The sequence below is a fragment of the Salvelinus fontinalis genome, chromosome 11 (genome assembly GCF_029448725.1).
Source record: "Salvelinus fontinalis isolate EN_2023a chromosome 11, ASM2944872v1, whole genome shotgun sequence".
Classification (NCBI taxonomy): domain Eukaryota; kingdom Metazoa; phylum Chordata; class Actinopteri; order Salmoniformes; family Salmonidae; genus Salvelinus; species Salvelinus fontinalis.
The window spans coordinates 22,400,890-22,419,300 of record NC_074675.1 but is presented as its reverse complement, the minus strand read 5'-3'; the positions used below and the strand labels follow the sequence as shown (position 1 = coordinate 22,419,300).

General features: G+C 44.3%; 1 protein-coding gene across 7 annotated transcripts in view; it reads left to right on the top strand.

Annotated features, from left to right (window-relative positions):
* Positions 1-301: 301 nt before the first annotated feature.
* LOC129865282 (kinesin-like protein KIF21A) overlaps positions 302-18,411 on the top strand; it is a 43,708-nt gene continuing 25,598 nt past the window's right edge. For all 7 annotated transcript variants that reach the window (XM_055937935.1, XM_055937934.1, XM_055937933.1 and 4 more), the window contains exon 1: positions 302-677. In XM_055937935.1, coding sequence (XP_055793910.1) covers positions 637-677 — 41 coding nt within the window. In that variant the 5' untranslated portion in view covers positions 302-636. The remainder of the gene's footprint in view (positions 678-18,411) is intronic.

The window sequence follows — 18,411 nt, the reverse complement described above, 5'->3', positions numbered from 1 at the left end:
TTAAATTGCATTGCCGATAACAAGCTGGTGTGATTGTTTGAGACTCAGCTAGTGGTCATCAATAATCCAACATTGTCCATCAATTGGCCTCTATAATTGGCCTTGAGAAGGTTATCATTTACCCGAACCGTTTTACATTCGTAAGAAAACGATATACATTCACTTTAATGATTACAACGAATGGTGTTAAAATAGAATGGCTACGATGTTTATTCACTCATTCAATGGGGTTGATATTTTCCCACTGTCAGGTTGGTAGGGTACATCTCAGAAGGCGTGGCTTGATTACGTTTCACTCCTCCGGTCACACACAGGAGCGGGCAAGTGTATTTGTCTGTCCCTATCACCTAGCAAGGCTGGCCTCCACACGGGAATAATGTAATGTCATTGAAAATGTTAGCTCGTATATCGTAGCCCACGTTTATTCAGAATGCGCCTCGCCTGAAATATAGCACAGAGAATATCACACTAATGCTGACTTCGTATTGAAATGATTTGTATAAGGTGGATGTGAGCTGTGGCGGCTCAAGCGCATCGGCAACGAAGCTGCCTGCTGTAAACCGTTAAATAAAAAGAAAACCAAGCTGTTTATATCGTGGTTGTTCCAGCGGCAACGACCCTCCGGACGTCGTAACCATGAGTGGACAGGACGAAAGTTCGGTGCGGGTCGCATTGAGGTAAGCCTCTGACCATGGATGGTGTTCCGTTCTGTCGGAAAATAATGGTCATCCTGGTCACGCCTCTCCAGGATAATGTACCTAGATTATTATTGTGACAATGCCGGTGTTGATAAACCACAGCATGGGCTGTTATAATGGCCTGTTTACTGTGTAATAGCATTAATGTGTGGATAGCCTAAACATTTGCGCATTGGTTCCAAAATAACGCACAGTAGACTACAATGTGGCAAAGCAATCGACGTTTACGTGGGGATTAGTGATAGCAATACCACTATGTTTCTCCTTGCATTTATTCTAGGACGCATGTCAAATGTCAAACAGCACTGCCGTGGATTTGTTTTAAGTGTCACCATCAGTCCCCCATATAGACCAACACAATTTCGTAGGAAATGTTTAATGGGTTTCCTTTGTTGGTGCTTAAGCTACAGTACACCTTTTCTCAATGCCCTGGCTGCAGACATAATGACTACATGGATTTATGAATGAAGGGAGAAGGGGCGGATATGATAAGAGAAAGCAATACCGCTTGCGTCTGTGTGTGTCATAGATCTGTAATGTCATGTGAGAAGGATCGGTGGAAGACAGACTAAGACCTGGTTACACCTCTCTCTCGTTACTGCAGGCAGACTTTGACCCAGTACTCTGTTTACCAAGTCTCTGTCTGCACTGGGATGCAGCCATACATGCAGCCATATTCATGAGACAATATACTAGCAGCAAGCACATCTACATAACATGATACTGTAGAGACTGTTTTAATTGCAGACATTTCAGGCAGACAGCATTTAGAGTTTTCAAAAACGATATAATGTCATTTCACGTTAAAGGTATTTAACTGCTAGGACTAAGTACTAATTGCAATGACTGCATAATAGCCACTGAACTGTTGGTAGCATAAACAGTACAGAGACTGTCCTCAGTGTTAAAATAGCTAGCTCCCCACAACACAATCGCAGACAGACACAAGTGTGTGTAAACCCTGCCCATGTATCCATCTGCATAGAAAGCACATGCCTCATGAATTATTTGCTAGCTTTGTACAAATCAAATTGTATTGCTCACATTCACATGGTTAGCAGATATTAATGTGAGTGTAGCGAAATGCTTGTGCTTCCAGTTCCAACATTCATATCTAACAAGTAATCGAACAATTCCCCAACAACTACTTATACACGCAAATCTAACAAGTAAATTGACGTTGCTCTTTTATCCAATAGTTCTTCCCGGCTGTATGTAATCAGACTTAAGATTTCCTGGGGTAACAATGTAACAAATAATACATTAAAAATAAGGAAATACTGCATAGTTTTCTAAGAACGCGAAGCGAGGCGACCATCTCTGTCAGCGCCATTACTGTGCGCATTTGCCAGTTATTTTTTAGTCTCTCTCACTTTTGCAACTTTAATTTGGTCATTTGTTTCCTCGACAATCAGGCTCCCACTCATTATTCTCCTGGAGGAGCCAGTGGAGAGAGTCTATACAGGACAAGACCAACTACTGTATCTAACTGTGATCACGAAAACGAAGACACGCATAGACTCAGATGATCAGATAGCATGTAATAACATGTTCATAATATGTAATATAGGACCCTGAGTTCGAATAACTCTGGGTCTTTGTTCTAAATCCCCCACACACCATTGCCTCTTCACCTGCCCTTGGGCCCTGATATAAACTTTGGTACCTGTCACTAATCCAAGTGTCCAGTGTATGGGTCAGTAAGCAGATCCCTTAAGCCCACAGTAAATGGATACCTTCCCTGCACCTTACTGCTCTCTCTGCTATTCTGAGAACTCCGGCCCAGCAGACCAAAGCTCACTTTATCACATTATATACACATTCACTCACTGCACCCACATGCTGGCACATTCTTGCCAAGTCCCTCTCTAAGCCTGTAGCTCGCTTTTCCTTTCTCTCTACCTATCCCTGTCTCTCTCTCACACACACACACACACACTGGCACGACAGCCGTTACACTGGCTCATAAATAGATAGGCACTGTTTTTTCTTCGCAAAACCCTCAGACAGACGCAGACCTCCAGTACAAAATGTTACACACACTCCTGAGATCTAGAGAGTCATTTCAGAGATAGCCCCGTGTCTGTCTAAGCCTGTTTTCTGCTGTTGCCTTGGGTCCATTAGGCTGATTGTCTATCTGTCTCTGTATCAGAGGAGTTCTTGCATGGTAACATAAAGCTTTGTCTGCTGTCTGCCAACCTGTCTCAAGGATAATGCTATTATATAGGACATTTCATATTCTGATATAATGTAATACTTGCAGCCTGGTGGCCGCCAGATCTGTATGTGCTTGCCTTGATCCAACCCTACTGACTTGAAAGCACATAATGAGTACATATCTGGCATCGAAGCTAACTTACTTCAAATACAAAAACATGACACAAAAGGTTAAAGCATCCACTTAATCATTCTTGTCATGACTTTACAACATAATCAAAGCTGCTATCGTTACAACTACATTGCACATTAGCTTTGACGAGCTGTAGTAATATCCATAAGAGAACCCCCACCCACTATTCAATTTTGAGTTTGCACCCCCCCACTGTAATTACTTCTGTGTGGTGGTGGAGACTGTAGAGCAGCAACTAAGTACATGTTTAAGACAGGTTGACTGACAGGTTTTCACTGACTTGTAGCATTCGAAACAGTCACCACACACACATGCACACACACACACACACACACACACACACACACACACACACACACACACACACACACACACACACACACACACACACACACACACACACACACACACACACACACACACACACACACACACACACACACACACACACACACACAGCGATCACCAATGTAGCTTGTTGTTGTTAGATACACAGCCTGCCTGTGCCAGTTGGCCAACTGCTGTCAGTTAGCGAGGCTTAATGCTTCAGCCCCAGTTTCACGCACAAGGCTCAAATGGTCCATTATCATCCTAATGCTCTTCTGGTGGAGTTAATGAATGTGACAAGTAAAAGTTCAATGTTTTGCCACCAGAAGTGCACAGTCCTGTTTTCACCAATTCATTGGTGCATTACTGAGACAGAGTCAGTCAGTGACTCTCATGAACATGTGTTTTCCAAAGCTGTTCTTGAACATAAATGACTGCCGCATAGATTTTGGTTCGACTTTTTCCTGTGCTTTACACATTTTCATTCTGTGCTCATTACTTCTGTTTCATGTTTTTAGGCCAGTGCTGTTAAAACACACAGACAATGCTATAGCTGTCCTGGACACAACTATATTAAAGTATTTATTCACTGGGCAGTAAAACAAATAAAATAATAATCATATGAATTCAGTCTAAATGGAATAAACAACTAGATTTGAGCACTTTGGCCCATGTAAGTGTTAGTATGTTTGATAAAGTAAAGTGGGCCCAGAGGAGCCAGTCAAGTGGTTGTTTCATCAATATCCTTGAAGTGAATGCATTATGCATACCCTCAAGCCTGGAGCTAGGCTACAGTGGTCACAAACAGTGTTTCAGGTTTCAAGTTGTTCATGTTAGAAGCTAGACGGGCCTTTTACACTATTTCAGGTAAAGTCAAAAGAAGACCATTGTTTCAGAAAGCAATACAATTGACACTATAACGGATATGCCTTGTTATGTTAGTGTAATATATTGAGTGCGGCTTCTGTTTCAGATTTTCACGTGGGGCGTAAGTCACCAAAACAGCTGCTATTGTGCAATGGGACCAAACCCTCACAGAGTAACATCCATTCCACTAGTTAAACTGTCACCATGATAAAAAAAAACAAAAAAACGTATTTTTTTTTATTTTTTTTATTTTTTTATTTCACCTTTATTTAACCAGGTAGGCTAGTTGAGAACAAGTTCTCATTTGCAACTGCGACCTGGCCAAGATAAAGCATAGCAGTGTGAACAGACAACAACACAGAGTTACACATGGAGTAAACAATAGACAAGTCAATAACATGGTAGAAAAAAGAGAATCTATATACAATGTGCAAAAGGCATGAGGTAGGCAAGAAATCGAATAATTACAATTTAGCAGATTAACACTGGAGTGATAAATCATCAGATGATCATGTGCAAGAAGAGATACTGGTGTGCAAAAGAGCAGAAAAGTAAATAAATAAAAGCAGTATGGGGGTGAGGTAGGTAAATTGGGTGGGTAGTTTACAGATGGACTATGTACAGCTGCAGCGATTGGTTAGCTCCTCGGATAGCAGATTTTTAAAGTTGTTGAGGGAGATAAAAGTCTCCAACTTCAGAGATTTTTGCAATTCGTTCCAGTCGCAGGCAGCAGAGAACTGGAAGGAAAGGCGTCCAAATGAGGTTTTGGCTTTAGGGATGATCAGTGAGATACACCTGCTGGAGCGCGTGCTACGGGTGGGTGTAGCCATTGTGACCAGTGAACTGAGATAAGGCGGCACTTTACCTAGCATAGCCTTGTAGATGACCTGGAGCCAGTGGGTCTGACGACGAACATGTAGCGAGGGCCAGCCGACTAGGGCATACAGGTCGCAGTGGTGGGTCGTATAAGGTGCTTTAGTAACAAAACGGATGGCACTGTGATAAACTGCATCCAGTTTGCTGAGTAGAGTATTGGAAGCTATTTTGTAGATGACATCGCCGAAGTCGAGGATCGGTAGGATAGTCAGTTTTACTAGGGTAAGTTTGGCGGCGTGAGTGAAGGAGGCTTTGTTCCGGAATAGAAAGTCGACTCTAGATTTGATTTTGGATTGGAGATGTTTGATATGAGTCTGGAAGGAGAGTTTGCAGTCTAGCCACACACCTAGGTACTTATAGATGTCCACATATTCTAGGTCGGAACCGTCCAGGGTGGTGATGCTAGTCGGGCGTGCGGGTGCAGGCAGCGAGTGGTTGAAAGCATGCATTTGGTTTTACTAGCGTTTAAGAGCAGTTGGAGGCCACGGAAGGAGTGTTGTATGGCATTGAAGTTCGTTTGGAGGTTAGATAGCACAGTGTCCAGGGAAGGGCCGGAAGTATACAGAATGGTGTCGTCTGCGTAGAGGTGGATCAGGGAATCGCCCGCAGCAAGAGCAACATCATTGATGTATACAGAGAAAAGAGTCGGCCCGAGAATTGAACCCTGTGGTACCCCCATAGAGACTGCCAGAGGACCGGACAACATGCCCTCCGATTTGACACACTGAACTCTGTCTGCAAAGTAGTTGGTGAACCAGGCAAGGCAGTCATTAGAAAAACCGAGGCTATTGAGTCTGCCGATAAGAATATGGTGATTGACAGAGTCGAAAGCCTTGGCCAGGTCGATGAAGACGGCTGCACAGTAATGTCTTTTATCGATGGCGGTTATGATATCGTTTAGTACCTTGAGCGTGGCTGAGGTGCACCCGTGACCGGCTCGGAAACCGGATTGCACAGCGGAGAAGGTATGGTGGGATTCGAGATGGTCAGTGATCTGTTTGTTGACTTGGCTTTCGAAGACCTTAGCTAGGCAGGGCAGGATGGATATAGGTCTGTAGCAGTTTGGGTCCAGGGTGTCTCCCCCTTTGAAGAGGGGGATGACAGCGGCAGCTTTCCAATCCTTGGGGATCTCAGATGATACGAAGGAGAGGTTGAACAGGCTAGTAATAAGGGGTGCGACAATGGCGGCGGACAGTTTCAGAAATAGGGGGTCCAGATTGTCAAGCCCAGCTGATTTGTATGGGTCCAGGTTTTCCAGCTCTTTCAGAACATCTGCTATCTGGATATGGGTAAAGGAGAAGCTGGGGAGGCTTGGGCGAGTAGCAGCGGGGGGGGCGGGGCTGTTGGCCAAGGTTGGAGTCGCCAGGTGGAAGGCATGGCCAGCCATTGAGAAATGTTTGTTGAAGTTTTCGATTATCACGGACTTATCAGTGGTGACCGTGTTATCTAGCCTCAGTGCAGTGGGCAGCTGGGAGGAGGTGCTCTTGTTTTCAATGGACTTTACAGTATCCCAGAACTTTTTGGAGTTAGAGCTACAGGATGCAAATTTCTGCTTGAAAAAGCTGGCCTTTGCTTTCCTGACTGACTGCGTGTATTGGTTCCTGACTTCCCTGAACAGTTGCATATCACGGGGGCTCTTCGATGCTATTGCAGTTCGCCACAGGATGTTTTTGTGCTGGTCGAGGGCAGTCAGGTCTGGAGTGAACCAAGGGCTATATCTGTTCTTGGTTCTGCATTTTTTGAACGGAGCATGCTTGTCTAATATGGTGAGGAAGTAACTTTTAAAGAATGACCAGGCATCCTCAACTGACGGGATGAGGTCAATATCCTTCCAGGGTACCCGGGCCAGGTCGATTAGAAAGGCCTGCTCGCAGAAGTGTTTCAGGGAGCGTTTGACAGTGATGAGGGGTGGTCGTTTGACCGTGGACCCGTGGCGGATACAGGCAATGAGGCAGTGATCGCTGAGATCTTGATTGAAGACAGCAGAGGTGTATTTGGAGGGCAAGTTGGTCAGGATAATGTCTATTAGGGTGCCCATGTTTACGGATTTAGGGTTGTACCTGGTGGGTTCTTTGATGATTTGTGTGAGATTGAGGGCATCAAGCTTAGATTGTAGGACTGCCGGGGTGTTAAGCATATCCCAGTTTAGGTCACCTAACAGAACAAACTCTGAAGCTAGATGGGGAGCGATCAATTCACAGATGGTGTCCAGGGCACAGCTGGGAGCTGAGGGGGGTCGGTAGCAGGCGGCAACAGTGAGAGATTTATTTCTGGAGAGATTAATTTTTAAAATTAGAAGTTCGAACTGGTCGCCTAGAGCGTTGGGGACAAGGAATAAAAGGAGCAGATTTATGGGCGTGGTAGAATAGATTCTGGGCATAATGTGCAGACCAGGGTATGGTGGGGCACGGGTACAGCGGAGGCAAGCCCAGGCACTGGGTGATGATAAGAGAGGTTGTATCTCTGGACATGCTGGTCTCAATGGGTGAGGTCACCGCATGTGTGGGGGGTGGGACAAAGGAGGTATCAGAGGTACGGAGAGTGGAACTACGGGGTCCATTGCAAACCAAAACAATGATAACTAGCCTGAACAACAGTATGCAAGGCATATTGATATTTGAGAGAGACATACAATAAGGCATAAAGTGATTGCAGGTCATGATTGGGAGAGCTAGCTAAAACAGCAGGTGAGATAACAGCAGCTAGTCAGCTAACACAGCAACAGAAGGTAAAAATGGCGACGACTGGGCAGAGAGGGTCGGATTAACTACACACAGATCCTGAGTTAAGGCACAGAGCCGACAGATAAAACACAAATAAACAGAATGGAGTACCGTGAATTAATGGACAGTCAAGCAGGCATAAGCTATGTAGCCAAGTGATCATAGTGTCCACGGGGCAGCCGTAGATGGAGTAGTGAGGCCTCCACTAAGCTAGCCCGCGGCGTTTAAAGTTAGTAGCCCGGGGGGGTGGTCTGCTCAGACGGAGGGGGTCTGCTCAGACGGAGACCGGTTGAGGGCACGTCTGCAAACCAGACGTGGTCGTGTCGACAGAGAATCCAAGCCGGATAGCGATGGCGAAAGAGAGGTTGTGAATTGTAGAATTGTGTTTGCTAACTGGTGCTAGCTTCCTGGCTGCGCTAGCTGCAAGATAAGCTAGCAGTTAGCAGACCGGGGCAGGCAAGTTAGCCTTTGGGGGACGTCGCGATGGGGGGGAAGTCTGTTTTTGCCTCTTCGTGCGGTGACGTCGATAGACCAGTCGTGGAATTAGTAGGGTTCCAGGTAGCTCTAGGTAGCTAACAGGCCTAGTAGGTTAGCAGAATGGGCCTTCAGCGGGCGTCACGCCTGAGGGGCCTGTTGGAGTCCCCGGGCAGACTATGTCGGTATTCCAGTCGTAGAGGATAGGCGGGGTTCCGTGCTCCGTACCGGCAGTAAATGGGTCCGGGTCTTGTAGCCCAGGAGTGGGCTTCAGTGGTAGCACAGGAGCCCTAGCCAATTAGCTTCAGGCTAATTGGTGCCTGCTCCGGTGCCTGCTCCGGGATGGAAACGCTAGCCAGGAGTGGTCACCCGGGATTGTGGTTAGCTAGTTGCGAAGATCCAGATGAAAATGTTCAGAGTTTGCGGTAGGAATCCGGGGATATGGAGAGAAATAGGTCCGTTATGCTCTGGTTTTAGTCACGTTGTTCGAACTAGCGAGAGCTTTCCGAGCTAAAGGTTAGCTGATGACCGCTAGCAATGGTTTGCTAACTGATAGCTGGTAGGCAGTTAGCTGGCTATCTTCAGTAGATGGATTCCAGATCAGAAGTAAATAGAAATACTTTAGAAAAAAGCAGATCCACGCCACATTGGGTGAGGCGGGTTGCAGGAGAGTATTTAGAAGTTGAGGTTTAAGAAAGTATTTTTAAAAGATATGCGAAGAAAAAGATGTAAAAAGATATATACACGGGACACGACAGGACAAAGACGTCTACACTGCTACGCCGTCTTGGAATGCCGTATACCCCTTGCAGTTAAGACACTTTGCAATTAAGGAATTTTGTAGCACCACAGCTACTTCTAATTTCAGTCCAAGCCTGGTACCTTTTTTAAAAGGTGTGGTTATGACTCCCAACGCACGTGATGCTCCTCTTCGGACACCTTGTCTATGCTGACCATCCACACCTCCCATTGGTTTTTCAGTGTCTATCAAAGCCCAGCTCCTCCTCTTGCTCTTAGCCCAGGGTGGATTATTTTTTAGGAGAAGAGTGCACTTCCTGCCACGGCACTGGAAAACGTTATTGTTTTACAGTACATTCATGATACATATGCACGAACCGCCATACAAATACATGCAAACCAGCTGCAGGCACACATCATGTGATATTGCAACGTGTCCTTACTTACTACGGGAGACAATAACAATAGTTACAGTATCTATTCAATTTCATCAACTTCTCTCAGTATACAAGTAAGGCTACGTGTTGTAGCTTAATCTTTCTGGCTGAGACGTCTCTATATGTATTTTACTCTTAGGCCATAACTGATAGCTGAGTACTTCTTTGTGTCTGTGTCAGTGTTGCACCTTGTATCGTTCCCTCACCTACAGCTTCTTTGTTTATATATAGAGAGATGGGTCTCTTGACTCTCTTCTGTCGACAGGCACTTTACAGCTGAGCTGCTGCACTCAACCGCCAGCCCAGTGATGTAGTCAAGTCACTAAACCTTGAGTCCGTATCGAGTTCCCAAGTTCCTAGTGTTCGATTCCGAGTCCAAGTCCAAGTCCTTTATACTCGAGTTCGACAACATTGCCCCAGCCTGTTAGCCAGAGGGACAGAGTGTTTACTTTCTAAAATTTGTTTTATTTTAGTTTCACACATAGATATGAGATTTTTATCTTTCACACAACAAGACCATCACAAAATGCCCTTAAACCCGAACATGACCACAATACAAGCCCTTAAAGCGGCACAACAGAATATCACAAGATAAGCTTGTGTTGGCTTGAGGTCAGATACATTAACTTAGCCCAGATTGATAAACTAATGTGTTTTAGGAATCTTACTGGTATCCCATTGCCAGAAGAAAATAATGCGTCTCTCAATTTATTTTCTGCAAAAATCACTCTCTGCCCTTGGCTGTGTCATTGCAAAACATTCTTGGGTTGTTTTCTCCCATCCGAAATAACTCCAACTCACAAGGTTGTATGTCTGTTAGTGTCATCCTCTTATCTGGTGTTTTGACAGAGTTCCCTTTGTGGCATAATGGTATTTAACTGCCCTTGTCACAACAGAATGTTTCCACATATGATCGCTGTTATTTTGTGTTATTCATCATAGTGCTTGGCTTGAGGAAGAGAAGATGGGTGTATGTGTGTGTGTCCTTTGTCTCTTGTCCTGGTTTCCCCCCCTAACTGACAGTGTGAAACCGACAGCCACTGCGTGGACCCCTGCTCCTCGTTTCCTGCTCTTCCCTGTAGCTGCAATGTGACCTCTGACCCAGGAAGCATTAGAGCTGTGGCCACTGGTCAGTGAACCCCACCCCGCCCAGTGTGGTGACCCTGTGCATGGACATCACTCACCCGTGTAGAAGAGCCCTGACAGATTTAAGCCAGGTGAAGAGAAGTCGGGGTTCTTGAGTTGCAGAATTCTCTGGCTGAATATTCCCCTTCTTTCACTAGTGGCCTTGGTAACTGAAGTGACATAATTTTCCTGTGTGGAGACTGGACACTAAGAGAGACATTTATTAATTCAAAGACCATTTGTTGAAGACATTTTAGGAAAAAGGTTTAGGAAAAAGTTTTTTGGTTTATTTGGTTGGAGGCGCTTACATGTATCGTTTGCATCAGTTGATCGTTGTTGAAATCCGCAGAGTTTGTCTTTCTGTGCTCTAAGGGGGAAAAGCCTGTTACTACCTGTTAATCACAGCGCATTGACGTTGAGAATTATCCAATGACTTGCTTCATGATCTCCACTCCGGTACAGTACTTAACAATGGACAGACTGTTCCTAAAAGCAAGTACAATGGACCATAACTTAGTGAAAGACTGAGCATTAAACACTGACACTGCTGTTGTCAGCTGTTATTTTTTTGCTGTAGCTATTACTCACAGTGATGCTCTGTAAACATAGCTTAATGCACGTACTCCCCATTACAACCCTGATATTATGACAGACTCTAAACAATGTGTCAGTCAGTGAGTCAGGGGCCTCTAAGGTAGAGGGAAAAAGAGAAATCACACCTGATGTCCTGGAAAAGGCAACTGATGTCCTGAACAGTGAATGATGACAGATGACGTTGTCATCCACACGCACAACACACAGTGTTGCCTTTTGCGTTTTGCTTCACAATGTCATAATTGAAGCAAACCCACAACATTGGAGCATGAGGACAGGAGTATGACATCCACTCCATATGACGACAGTGCATGATGTCAGTCATATGACAGTGGAAGTAATATTCCCATTTAAGTGCCTTTTTCTCCCCCAGTCCATTTCTTCATCCTCCCCCAGCCCAGCCCATCTCTATCAGAGGCATATCATATGACATCAGTGGATGTTGTCAGATAATGATGATGATGAGGACAATAAGAATATTCCCATTAACCTTTTACTGCAGTGGGCTAAATCAGGGTCTACTTTGAAATAAAAGTATGCACCTCACAAATATGGTTATGGGCTTTAAAAAAAGACACCCGTAACATGTTACATATAGAGTTGAAATTTTGAGTTTGCATCCCGACATTACACTTTATATACAGTACCAGTCAAAAGTTTGGACACCCCTACTCATTCCAGTGTTTTTCTTTATTTTTACTATTTTCTACATTGTAAAATAATAGTGAAGACATCAAAACGATGAAATAACACATATGGAATCATGTAGTAACCATAAAAGTGTTAAACAAATCCAAATATATTTTATATTTGAGATTCTTTAAAGTAGCCACCTTTTGCCTTGATGACAGCTTTGCACACTCTTGGCATTCTGTCAACCAGCTTCTTGAGGTAGTCACATGGAATGCATTTCAATTAACAGGTTTGCCTTGTTAAAAGTACATTTGTGGAATTTCTTTCCTTCTTAATGCGTTTCAGAAAATCAGTTGTGCTTTGACAAGGTAGGGGTGGTATATAGAAGATAGACCTATATGGTAAAAGACCAAGTCCATATGATGGCAAGAACAGCTCAAATAAGCAAAGAGAAACGGCAGTCCATCATTACTTTAAGACATGAAGGTCAGTCAATCCGGAAAACTGCAGTCGCAAAAACCATCAAGCGCTATGATGAAACTGGCTCTCATGAGGACCGCCTGTCACGCCCTGACCTTAGTTATCTATGTTTATTTTATTATTTTGGTTAGGTCAGGGTGTGACGAGGGTAGGTGTGCTTGTTTTGTATTGTCTAGGGTTTTTTGTATGTCTAGGGGTTTTGGTAAATCTAGGTATATGTAAGTCTATGGTGACCTGAATTGGTTCCCAATCAGAGACAGCTGTTTATCGTTGTCTCTGATTGGGGATCATATTTAGGTTGCCATTTTCCTTTTTGGTTTTGTGGGTTCTTGATCTATGTTTAGTTGCCTGTCTGCACTATCCATATTAGCTTCACGGTTCGTTTTGTTATTTTGTTCGTTTTTGTTCAGTGTTCGTTCTTTAATAAAGAAGAATGTACGCTTACCACGCTGCGCCTTGGTCTCCTCCCTACGACGGCCGTGACACCGCCACAGGAAAGGAAGACCCAGAGTTACCTCTGCTGCAGAGAATAAGTTCATTAGAGTTACCAGCCTCAGAAATTGCCGCCCAAATAAAAGCTTCACAGAGTTCAAGTAAGAGACACCTCTAAACATCAACTGTTCAGAGGAGACGGCGTGACTCAGGCCTTCATGGTCTAATTGCTGCAAAGTAACAAGCAGTTGACATTAGACTGGTGGAAATCTGTCCTTTGGTCTGATGAGTCCTAATTTGCGATTTTTGGTTCTAACCGCCGTGTGTTTGTGAGACGCAGAGTAGGATGACCTCTGCATGTGTAGTTCCCACCGTGGAGCATGGAGGAGGAGGTGTGATGGTGTGGGGGTGCTTTGCTGGTGACACTGTCAGGGATTTATTTAGAATTTAAGGCATGCTTAACCGCAGCATTCTACAGCGATACACCATCCCATCTGGTTTGAGCTTAGTGGGACTATCATTTGTTTTTCAACAGGACAATGACCCAACACACCTCTAGGCTGTGTAAGGGCTATTTGATCTAGAAGGAGAGTGATGGAGTGCTGCATCAGATGACCTGGCCTCCACAATCACCCGACCTCAACCCAATTGAGATGGTTTGGGATGAGTTGAACCGCAGACTGAAGGAAAAGCAGCCAACAGTATATGTGCTCAGTATATGTGGGAACTCCTTCAAGACTGTTGGAAAAGCATTCCAGGTGAAGCTGGTTGAGAGAATGCCATGAATGTGGAATGCTGTCACCAAGGCAAAGGGTGGCTACTTTGAAGAATCACAAATATAAAATATATTTTGATTTGTTTAACACATTTTTGGTTGCTACATGATTCCATATGTGTTATTTCATAGTTTTGATGTCTTCACTATTATTCTACAATGTAGAAAATAGTATAAATAAAGAAAAAACCTTGAATGAGTAGATGTGTCCAAACTTTTGACTGGTACTGTACAGTACATTACAGAAAACTAAAATATAACAAAAGCTTTAGACATAGAAACACCAGATTTTAAATTATGTTTATTAATTATGAAATCCTGAAAAATATGAATACAATTCCACCCATTAGGCCACTAGGTCATTTGACTGCAGGAAAGGGCTAAAGTGCCATTTCCTTCCCCATCCCCTCTCTTCTTCCTCTATCTCTGGGCATCCATTAACCCAGGCCTGTTCTGCTCCAGAGGAGACAAGTTATACAACCTGCTTGCCATAGGCCATTGTACATCAGCTGCCTGCTCCCTTGACTGCTGTAGTTAGTTACATAATGACCATGTACAACTTAACCGCCAAACTAAAGGTACTTTACGAGAGAGAGGAGAGGCTGCTGTAGTGTTTCCTGTAGTTACTGATTCCTGAAGAATAGAGGGCGTAGCTGAAGCTTTTCATTCTTCTTTCAAGGGGACCTTTCAAAACTGATTGAGACACTTGTCGTAAGCAGCACAACAACAGAACCATTTATCAGTGTGTGTGTGTGTGTGTGTGTGTATCAGAAGTTCACTGTAAATCTGGTGTCTAAAGTTCCCTGGTCTCCGTTTCAGGTGCAGTGAAGGGCCAGAGAAGGGTGTGTGTGCATGCCTGTGTATGTAGGCATGTTTTTGTATGTGTGTGCGCGCACGTGTGTGTGTATGTATGAATGTGTGTGTGTAGAACGGTCCCTCATTAACCTCTGCTCTACAGCATCAGTGTCTCAGGGTAAAGACAACCTGGGGAGTAAAGGGTCTGCTCCAACGCTCATTAAAGGCCCAATGCAGTCAAAATATTTTTTTACTATGGTTTACAGTATATCATATTGTACAATAGCTGATGGAACTAACACTGTAAAAGTGTGAACAAATTTGATCACTGTTATTTACTGATAGTTGCTGGTTGAAAATACAATCTACACAAGGCCGTCTAATCAGAAGGTTTGCATGGAGTTTGGGCTTTCCATGGAGACATCACCATGCAGTAAATTGATTAATAGAGCAATAACAACGAGAGTTCCAAACCTCTCTGCCAATTTTCTTTAAATTTAACTAGGCAAGTCAGGCAAATTCTTTTTTACGATGACGGCCTACCAGGGAACTGCCTTGTTCAGGGGCAGAACGACAGATTTTTGTATCTTGTCAGCTCGGTGATTCGATCCAGCAACCTTTCGGTTACTGGCCCAACGCGCTAACCACTAGGTTACCTGCCGCCAATAACAGCCAGTTTTTAGTTTCCCCCTCCCCACACAGACCTCTCCCAGACAAATTAAAATTATTATTTTATTTAACCAGGCAAGTCAGTTAAGAACAAATTCTTATTTATCCCTATGGGACTCCCAATTACAGCCGGATGTGATGCAGCCTGGATTCGAACCAGGTACTGCAGTGACCCCTCTTCCACTAAGTTGCAGTGTCTTAGACTACTGCGCCGCCGAGAGCCCTAATTAAATACAGTAAGGCACTTAATTGTTACGCAGAAATGATTTGTTCTTGATGGGAAAAAAACGTCTGCATTGGGCCTTTAAAAACCCTGTTCCTAGTGCCTGAATTCCCCAGGTACTTGGCCACAATTTAACCTCTGATATGAGTGGAGTTAAAAAGCCACCGGCCTATCTCTATTCTCCTCTCTTTGCAATGTGTGGACACAGGGCAGCAATCCTCCCTCTTCTTTCTGTTTTCTTCTCAAATGAATCCGAAGAAGTCTATATGAGTGAATGATTGATTGTTTCCTGTAATCTAGTTGTGTATCGTGCCTGTTGTTTCCCTTCAGTGTGGGTCCAGATGCTTCTCTGGACTCGTTGTAGCTCTAGAATTAGATTAGGGCTGTGACTGTTGTGGTTTGCAGATAGGAAATGATGCGTGATGGTCTCTCAGGGGACCATTGTGGTTGGCTGAGGCGGAGGCAGGGGCTGAGGTCAGGTCCTGATCTGCAGTGAGTCAGCAAGATTAAGCTGTTGCTTAATCACCTTTCTTACCAGCATAGTATTATTATTCAAGGATATCTACACACATACTGTATAGACTCAACCATATCCATAGCAGAGAACACTGGTTATGATGGTCACCAGCCTTCTCCGGTGCAGCCAGTGCACCCTGGCCTCTGGCCTGCAGTACATTTCAATTTTTACAAGAGCCATTCTGTTTGAAGTGTGTTTGTTTAGTAGGAGATTATGCTGGCTAGAAATGTGACTGTGCTACCGCCTGGTCCTGCGTCTTTCTGCCCTTTGAACCAGGTCAATGTGTGGTGGTGGTGGTAGCTGTGTGGAGGAAGGGGACAGAGAGAGAGAGAGGGAGGGAGGGAGAGAATGAGAGAGACAGAACATGAGAGGGAGAAGAGAGGGAGAGAAGGACAGAGAGAGAATGTGACAAAGAGAGACAAAGAGAGACAGACAGGCAAGGCTGCCCCAGATAATTCGGACTGGGTCCATAGGAGAGAAAGGAGAGTCTCAGCTCAGGCCCAGGACAGCTGCTTCTGAATGGGGTAGAGCTACAGTGAGCTAGCCTGGCGCTGTTCCATTTTATTCTGAGAGGAGTTAGTGAGTTAGCATATGCCGCCGCCATGGTGCATGGCTCCTCTGGCTGTCACTGTAATCGCTGTAATGAGGTCTCCAGCGTGAGGCTCACTGGACATGTCACATGGGGAGAGTCTGTCAGGAGCTCTGCGGTGTGTGTCCGTACGCGCGTGTGTTTGCTTGCGTGTATGTGTGTGCGTCAGTCCATGTGCGTGTCAGCCTTTCATCTCGCAGAAGCGACCTAACCCACCTCAGTTAACTACAGCCCACCTCTTCTGACCCGGATTATTAAATACTTTCAACATATACTTTATATTCCCCCGAAGCAGGCTTAACCTGACCGGGGGGTTGACTGAGTTGTCATGGAGGATAAATGTCAGTCAGTCAGTCCCCTTGTACTGTGTTAGGCAAAAGCTTTGGGTCCCCTATAAAGGTACAGGAACTGGAGAGTTAGATTACTCGAAAACAACACATTCACTGATTACCTTGATTCGTTTTGTCAGAGCTGGGCGAGAACAAACATTTACACCACTCTGGATCCCCAGGACTAGTGTTGAAAAACACTGATGTAGACGAGAGGGTGGATTAGTGCTTCAAGTCTAAAGTCTACATGAAGGTATGGAGCAGCTACTGTATATGTCAACCATTCATCACCCTGAAGGAGCCAGTGTTTTCATTTCACTCATAGCCTAAAACCTGTCAGTCAACTATCCCAGCTAGAGGACAAATATAATGTACACAAGTGCACTACTCACTCACACTGCACTGTGAAGTGTGCTCAACACTCATAAACTTCTCATTATATATAATGTGAAGAGGCGACTCCCAGATGTTGGCCTTCTAGGCAGAGTTAGAAAGAAAAACCCATATCTCAGACTAGCCAATAAAAATGATGGGCAAAAGAACACAGACACTGGACAGAGGAACTTTGTCTAGAAGGCCAGCGGAGTCCCGGAGTCGCCTCGTCTCTGTTGACGTTGAGACTGGTGTTTTGCGCGTACTATTTAATGAAGCTGCCAGTTGAGGACTTGTGAGGCGTCTGTTTCTCAAACTAGACACTCTAATGTACTTGTCCTCTTGCTCAGTTGTGCACCGGGGCCTCCCACTCCTCTTTCTATTCTGGTTAGAGCCCGTTTGCTCTGTTTTGTGAAGGGAGTAGTACACAGCGTTGTACGAGATCTTCAGTTTCTTGGCAATTTCTCGCATGGAATAGTCTTCATTTCTCAGAACAAGAATAGACTGACGAATTTCAGAAGAAAGTTATTTGTTTCTGGCCATTTTGAGCCTGTAATCGAACACACAAATCCTGATGCTCCAAATACTCAACTAGTCTAAAGAAGGCCAGGTTTATTGCTTCTTTAATCAGAACAACGGTTTTCAGCTGTGCTAACATAATTTCAAAAGGGTTTTCTACTGATCAATTAGCCTTTTAAAATGATAAACTTGGATTAGCTAGCACAACGTGCCATTGGAACACAGGAGTGATGGTTGCTGAAAATGGGCCTCTGTATGCCTATGTAGATATTACATAAAAAATCAGCCATTTCCAGCTACAATAGTCATTTACATTAACAATGTCTACACTGTATTTCTGATCAATTTGATGTTATTTTATATGGACAAAAAATGTGCTTTTCTTTCAAAAACAAGGACATTTCTAAGTGACCCCAAACTTTTTAACGGTGGTATACATTGATCTATATGGCTCTGGTCTAGAGGCCTATACTGTTTAAACAAACTTCTGGTCTGGAATGTCTTTCTGGTGTTGAGAAAGCAGCTTTGAAGTGGCAGTGATCAGTTAAGTTTATTGGTCTAATTCAGGAGAAATCTGTCAACAATCCTGAGCTGGTCAAATATCCTGGGAGAATTTCACTTTAATTTCCTTGATTCCTCATGTTCTCTCTCCTCGCCTCAAGGAGAGAGGAAGCAAGGAAACAAGGAAATGCAATTGAGATTCCCCCAGGACATTGTGTATGGAAGACACTGGGGGATGTCACAGAGCAAGGCTGGAGTCCTAGACATACACACACACACAAGGAGGAGTGTTTGACTGTTTGTCTTGCGTCACCGCCTTGGCTGGGATGCTTTCATCACAATCAATCAGACCAATGATGTGATTTACA